At 51.3% G+C, this 7,479-nt stretch overlaps 1 protein-coding gene across 1 annotated transcript; it reads left to right on the forward strand.

The window, feature by feature from the left end:
• The first annotated feature begins 1,648 nt into the window (after positions 1-1,648).
• Positions 1,649-5,604, forward strand: NRN1L (neuritin 1 like). The gene is made up of 3 exons (XM_036751408.1): positions 1,649-1,785; positions 4,212-4,374; positions 4,662-5,604. Exons 1-3 carry the CDS (start codon positions 1,710-1,712, stop codon positions 4,960-4,962), a joined length of 540 nt encoding a protein of 179 aa, XP_036607303.1. The 5' UTR covers positions 1,649-1,709; the 3' UTR covers positions 4,963-5,604.
• Positions 5,605-7,479: the final 1,875 nt, after the last annotated feature.

A 7,479-nucleotide genomic window follows, 5' to 3' on the forward strand; every position in this document is an offset into this window, starting at 1 on the left:
CTAGCTGAGGTAGGCAGGGACCTTGAGCTCTCCCAGAGCCAGAGTTACTAAGGTGCTGTCTCTACCCTCCCTTCTCTCTTCTCCACTATCTTGGGCCTGTATCTTCCTTCACTTTGACCTCCACACTACTCCCTACCCCAGCTGGACCCTTACATGGACCAGTTGGAACATTAGCATGCTTACTGGGGGATGTTTAAAAGGTATATCTTTTCATAAGAGAAACTGGTCCTTTTGATGTGGGTGGCTAGCCACTTGCATATGGTGTTTACCAATTAGCAGCAGGGTGGAACCCAGGGTACCTTTGCCCTATTTTCTAATCTGCTGGGGCAACCACCCCCCTGCTCCTGCCTCTGATCTTCTGGCAAATCCTCAGGCCCATGTTGAGTTCCCCTGCACTTAATTTAAGGTTCCCAGTTTCCTTTTTCTTTCAACAATTTTATTTACTTGGGAAACACTTTTGTGGACTGAATTCAGCTGGATGTTAAGATATTTCGTGGTTTTTTTAAATTTATTTTTAGTTTTAGTTTACAACATTCAGTTCCTCAAGTTGTTGAGTTTCAAATTTTCTTCCCCTCCCTCTCCTCCCCCCTCCCTACCCAAGATGGCATGCAATCCGATATAGGTTCTACACATACCTTCACACAAAACATATTTTCACAATAGTCAAATTGTAAAGAACTATAACCATTGGAATGAACCAGAGAAAGAAGAAACAAAAGAGAGCAAATAGTTGCTTCAATCTGCATCCACACTGTAATTCTTTGGATGTGAATCACCTTTTCTGTCATGAGTCTTTCGGAGTTGTCTTAGAACCTTGCATTGCTAAGAAGAGCCAACTCTGTCAGAGTTAGTTATCAGAGATACCTTTTGTCTGTAATCATGTATAATGTTCTCCTGGTTCTGCTCCCCTCCCCTGCCTCAAATCATATAAGTGTTTCCAGGTTATTATGAAGTCTGTCTGCTCCTCATTTCTCATAGCACAATAGTATTCCATTACATTCATATACCACAACTTGTTTAGCCATTCCCCAATTGATGGCCAAACCCTTGATTGGCTCCCAGTTTTCTGTAGATGAGAGGGAGGGGTGGGTGGTATTGACATCCTATGGAGATGGAGTGATGGGCCAGCATAGATATGCTGCCCTGCGGGGGGGGGGGGGGGGGGGGAGCAGAATTGATTTTCAGTGGGGGCCCCCAGGTGGGAGACAGCATCTGTGGTGGTGGGGTGGGGGACAACATTGATAATCCATGGGGCTGGGTGGGGGGCAGCTTTGAAATCCGTGGGGCTGGGGAACGAGGGGAGCAGAACTGACGTCCTATGGGGCCAGGAGTGGGGGACAGTATTGATATCTATGGAGCTGTGGATCTCCCCGCAATTAACATCTCATGGGGCCCGTAGCGGGGCGGAGCAGCGCAGCAATATTGACATCTTGTGGGGGTGGTGCTGAGGCTGCCTGGGTCCGCGATTCGATTACTTTGGGAAATAGACTAGCGGAAGCAGAGACCTAGAGGGATGGCGTGTTGGCGCTAGGGAAAGACAGGTTGAAGGGGGCGTGGAGCGGGGAGGAGCGGGAGGGGTGGGGCTCGGGGAGGAGAGGGGAGGGGCCGTGGTGCTTCCTTAGCCCCAGCTCCCTGGCTCGGCACTCGGGCTTTGGAGCCACTAGGACTGAGGTGGGAGCGGGCTCCCGCCGCTGCCGTGCCCCGGGACGATGCTCTCCTGCTGCCGCCGCCACCGCTGCTGTTGGAGACCACTCCCCTTCCCGGGGTTCCTACTACTGCAGCTCAGTAAGTCCTGGGGAACTCCGAGCCCGAGCACTGAGGAAGGACGACTCTCTTTCTTGTCCCCTGGTGCCCGACTTGACCTTAGGGAGGTGGGGGGCGTTGGTCTCTGGAGGGAATGCAGGAGGGGCTGTGGGATGTGACAGGTTTGGGCATTCACCACCCCCCAATCGTGCACCCTACCCAGGAAATTTCCTGGCCACATTTGAAAAGAGTGCTGGAATGGAATTTAAATCCCAAATATGCCACCGTGTGATGTTGGGCGAGTCACAACCTCTTTGGAAGGTCTCTTCCAGCTCTAACTCCGTGGTCCTATGATCTTATGTCCCGCAGACTCTGCCTTCACAGTTCCCTAGGTGGTCCCTGCCCATCCCCTCCCTGCCAAAGTTCAGGGATCTCACTGGGGTGTGTCTCAGGGAGATGGGACTGCTTAAAAGGTGTTCCGGGAAGGGGGATCCTGGATCTCCTTTTTCACTATGGCCTCATATCAGTTTTCAACACCTTCCAACACCACCCACGTCTCATTCTGCTTCCCAGTTTAGAGCCTGGGTTAATCCCTAAGAATCGAGGAAGGTGTCATCCCCCTAGTTCAGGAGGAAACTCTACCCTCCCCAACTACATTACCCAGGCCCAAAGGCACACTTCTCCACCCTCTCTCCACCATTTCTCCTTCCCCCTTCCCCAACATTGACCGGCAGTCTGGAGAGAAGAGGGTTAGGGAGAGCACTGAAGCTGTGGGGTACTGGTCGCTTGGATGGGGATAGAGTTGGAGGAGGTAGCCCCAGGGTTTAGGGAGTGCAGTTTTTAAAAATAGTATTTATTAATACCTTTTGTTTTACCATCACCCTCACTTCCAAATATCCCTTTTCCCCCCTGCCCCAGTTTGCAATCTCTTGTACAGAGAGCGTTCAAAACTAATCAGTACGTTAAGGAACTCAATAGTATATGCAATGTTCAGGGCCCCTAGTCTTCCGCTACTGTAAAGCAAGAAGAGAGATATGTCTCATCTCTCCTCTGGAACCAGGCTTGGCAGGGAGCAAGCTTTGTGGTGAACTGCACCCCCCGGCTTCCATCCATTCCTGGCCACAGATGGCCATGATGACCCTTCCCAGCTCAGCCCCCACAGTGGCCTCAAAGAATTTAGTAATGGTACTCCTGAGCAGGGTCAGGAATATATTCCAGGTTAGGAGACTTAGAAAAAAGGATACAGCCCACTTGTGCTCTGGGAAGCCCCAGCTGTTGTTTGCTGTGGAGCTGGACAAACCCCTTTCAGAAATGTGAAGAGGGCAGGAATGAGGGGTCTGTAGAGCTGTAGCGTGTCTTTAACTGGCAAACCAGATGATCCTGGCCAAATTGGGGGTGGTAGGAAGTGCAGGGGAGAGAGAGACCTGGCTGAGCCCAGACAAGGGGTCAGGAATAAGGTCTGTGTTCCTCTGAGGAAGTTGTGGTCTTCTCCCTACTCCCAGGCCTGGCTGTATTCTTTGCCCAGAAATCATCAACACTCAGGCTGGGAGAAGGGGAATTGGCCACCTTCTGCTTGGAGACAGCCCACAGAGGGGTATCCTGTCCTGCCCCAACCCATCACATGGGTGCCTGAAGATGGCAGGTTTGTGAACTGTGTCCCTGGAAGAGACTCAAACTGACTCCTTAGGCAGGAGTTGCCCCTAAATCTCTGCCTGGGCCTCAGGACCACATTCCCTTAGTTAGCTGGGGAAGAACTCAGACAGTACAAAGAGCAGGAATAGATGTAAGAAGAGCCAGGAGGAGGACTTGGTACTGTTTTTGCCACCCTTCTGTCCCCCAATTTGGAGCTGCTGAGTCTGGCAGCTGGAGAGGTGGAACCGTAAAGTCCCACAGCCTGAACGGTATATGCAGCTTCCCATGTAGGTTTTAGGGACCCCTCGTGGGAGGCTGCCCCAATTCCCTAAAATCCACTCCCACCAAATCGCCTACTGAAATCCTTTTCTTTCAGATCCCAGCTTAGATGCCTCTGTGGAGTTTCCATGAACTACTCCCTCCAACTGAAAGTGATTTCCCCCTAAAATTTTCTTAAAGCTTGTTGGATCTCGGCTTTGCTGTCATCAAGCTTTCCTTAGTGTGTGTGTGTGTGTGTGTACACACATGTTACATTGGGGTTCACCCATTTCTTTGTCAGCTTCTTGAAAGAAGAGACTGCTCAATTTTATCTTCATACCTACCCTAGCACTCCCAGCACAATGCACGTAGCAAGTGATTAATGTTTGTTGCATTGAGAGGGGGACCCAGGGGTTTGTGAAACTACTTCCCTCAGCAAGTCACCAGTGACACTGCCACGGACTCTAGCTGAGTTACATCCCTCGGGCTGAGCTGTTGCTCTGGTAAACAGGGCTGGCTCCCCCAGGAGTTGAGGGTGTGTGCCCAGCTTCATGCTTCTTTTCTTTCTCTTTTTGCAGTCCTGGCCCCGGGTCCTGGGACCGCTGCCACCGCTAACAGATGTGACACTATTTACAAGGGCTTTGCTGACTGTCTGATCAACCTTGGGAACAGTATGGTCCAGAGTGGGCAGTCTGACAAGGGGGCTGACCTCACACCCCTTGAACTTGAGTCCATCTGCAGGTGAGAGCCAAGGTCCTGGACAAGTGTCCCTCGCTGCTGATTCCATCTCTACCTCTGTCCTCCATCACTCCATTCTCCCCTTTGTCCTCAGGTCTTCCCCCATTCACAAACCTCAACTTTGCCCCTTCCACCCCTGACCCATCCCCAACTGGTCTAATTTCTGCCATCTGACTCTTAACTTCTGTTTGTCATTCCATCATGTGTATAATACAGTAACTGTCGCCCCTGCCCTACCACCCCAGCCCTTCTGACATGACTCACTCCTCACCCTTCTCATCTCCTTCCAGGTCATGGGAAAACTTTCAGACCTGTGCCAATGGGGTCCTGGCCAACTGCCCACAGGAGGCAACTGCCATCTGGGCATCACTGACAGAAGAATCCCGCAAGGTCCAATACCCAGGCAACTTACATGACCTGTGCAGCTCTCGGCCCTTCCCCCCAAGCAGTGTCAGGGGTGTGGCCAGTGAGGAGACCAACCAGGAGACCCTGCAGGGGCCTCCATCTCCTGCCTCCCCTGCCCCAGCCCCAGCCCCAGCACTGCTGGCTGCAGCACTGGCCCTTGCCTGCATCCTGGGGCCCTTGGCTTAGCTATCCAAGGAGAGAGCCTAACCCTCACAGCCCTCCCTAAGGAGAAGCCCAAGACCTATTTCAGTTCAATCCAATGACCGGATTAAACACCTACTGTGTGCAAAGCACCCTGTTGGGGCTGGAACTACAAAGACCAAATTCCCTTTCTTGGGTCCAGCCCTTCCTTTTCCCTACTTGGTCCTGGGTCCTCCTGGTCTAAAGGAGCTGCTCATCTTCTCCCTCCCTTCCTCTATCCAAGGAAAGGGTGTGAAGGATCACCTCCCAGAGCTCCTAGCACTCATGGGGGAGGGGGAATCCCTGTGCCCCATGTCCCTCTCCTTGGTGTCCACTTTGAGGGGAGAGCAGGAATCCCCAAGTTCTGTGGGGCTCCTTAGCCCCTTACCTCCTCTAGGACAGCCTCGACTGGGCTTCACTTGCAGGGGAGGCAGCTGCAGAGACCTCTCCAAAGGAAGTGTTTGCAAGCTTTCTTGTCCCCTAGGCCCCATTCTCTCTACAGTTCCTGCCTCTATTGAGGGATCCCTGAGTTCCACAAAGCTTGGGAACCCTTGTACCAGAACTGGATGCTGCCCCACACCTCTAACACCCCTCTCTCTGTCCAGTCTCCATCTGTTCTGGTTTCATTAAAAAAGATCTATATTTGTACTAGAGGTCGTTTCCTTCCAGTCTTAGCCTTAGAGCTGGCCCCTGGTCTGGAGCATCTGGTCCATGCCCTGTCTAGGGCATCTGTCTGACCCAGGACTGGGGCTGTCTGGCTCAAAGATGTGTCTAGCCCAGGATGCCTGAGGTATGCAGCCTATGACCACCTGCCAGGGACACTTGCTGCCCAGTGTATCTGTGGGCAGGATTCCAAGGAGATTTCTGCCCTGAGGCCTCTATTCTTGGAACTGCTTTGACTGAATGGAGCTGTGAGGGTGACTTGCAGCCTGCAGAGGGCAGGAGCTTGAGCTCTGGACTCTAAGGTGAAGGGAGAGGGGTTAAGTGGCATGAAGAAAGAGGCAAAGACCTTGGGTCTGAATGCCAGCTCTGGCTTCCTCCCTGTGTGATCTTGGCCTGCTCCATGCCTCATTTTCCTTAGAGAGGTGCTAGGTGCTGTGAAGCTGAGAAGCAGAGAACATGGCCCTCCACTTAGTTGGAGGGGAGCAAAGAGAAGCAAGGAGGGGCCTAGCGATGTCCAGTTCTGACCTCAGCCTTGCTCTGTCCTATCTTGAGTGGGGGAAGACAACAAAAACTGAAAATAAATTCCCTATTAGGGATGGACAGGAATGTGTCTGGGGCCCGCAGCTGGCTCCCCAGGGCCAGGACTGTGAACTCAGCATTTTCCACTGACAAACAGGAGTACCCCTGGGAACCTCCTGGCTCCATTTCATGAATCTTTCCTCAGACCTAACCAGAAAGTACAAAGGCTTTGCTGAGCAGGATGAAGGAGGCTGCATCCCTCATCCCCGAAAGCAGGGTTGCTAAAGAGGATGAGGGCTGTTAAGTGAGTACAACTCGGTGGAAGCCACTTGCTGTGTGCTATTTCCGTGTCCCCAGAGCAAAGCAGGGGAAGGGATTATTTCCTGACATTATATCTGGCCCCCTCTAAACTGTTTCCTTTTTCTTGTTGGGTGAAAGAGAGAGAAAAGGGAGGTGGGAATAACAGCCTATGCTCAGGGAAAATGCTAATGAGGATGGGCCCACCTAGATCAATGCAATCAACAAAAGCTAATTATTTATCAATAGTCCATTAGCTGAGATGTTTTTTAGAGAACTGACTTTCTGTGCTATAGAAAAGAGTGAACGTTCTCTGGAGCCTCTGTACTAGGGGAACACAACCGAGCATACACAGCCCTGCTAGACTCTGGGGGTCCTCTGGCTTCAGTACCACCGTGTCCTTGCCCCTGCTCCCTGGACAATCCTGCAGTCTGGAGCTAAAGTTCCTAGGGGCCTCCTCGCTCCTACTATAAATCTGATTTTTCTGAGGCCTGAGAAGCTGGGGAGGTGAAGCCTGTCTACTCATTAAATATTCTGATTGTGGACCTAACTTCCACAGGGTCCTAGCCTAACAGTTCTCATAATCAGTTCTGGGCTGGAGACAAGAATGCTAGCAGAAACCAGACCTGGAACAGACCTTGGAAATGATCTAAGCTAGGTGGCATAGTGGAGAGTGTGCCTAAGCTGGAGTCACGAAGACCTGAGTTCAGATCCTGACTTAGACACTAGGTGTGAGACCCTGAGCAAGTCATTTGACCTTTCTTAGCTTCAGTTTCCTCACCTGTGAGATGGGGGTAATAAGAACACTTCCCTCCCAGGATTCTTATGAGAATCAAATGAGAGAATATAATAGAAAGTGCTTTGGAAACCTTAATGCACTACATAAATGCTAAGTATTATCATCATCTAGTCCAATCCCCTCATTTTCAAAGATAAAGAAATTGAGACCTAGAAACAATAAGTGACTTATCCAAGGTGCCACAAGTAATAGTAAGAGGATTTGAACCCAGGTCCTCTGACTCAAAATCCGACACACCGGACTAC

Source organism: Trichosurus vulpecula, chromosome 3 (genome assembly GCF_011100635.1).
Source record: "Trichosurus vulpecula isolate mTriVul1 chromosome 3, mTriVul1.pri, whole genome shotgun sequence".
NCBI classification, from domain to species: Eukaryota; Metazoa; Chordata; class Mammalia; order Diprotodontia; family Phalangeridae; genus Trichosurus; species Trichosurus vulpecula.

Excerpts from the sequence above, each read along its gene's own strand:
- NRN1L (XM_036751408.1), top strand. The coding sequence starts at position 1,710 with ATGCTCTCCTGCTGCCGCCGCCACCGCTGCTGTTGGAGACCACTCCCC. Across the intron at positions 1,786-4,211 it reads GTTCCTACTACTGCAGCTCA|TCCTGGCCCCGGGTCCTGGG; the intron begins GTAAGTCCTGGG and ends CTCTTTTTGCAG. Across the intron at positions 4,375-4,661 it reads GAACTTGAGTCCATCTGCAG|GTCATGGGAAAACTTTCAGA; the intron begins GTGAGAGCCAAG and ends ATCTCCTTCCAG.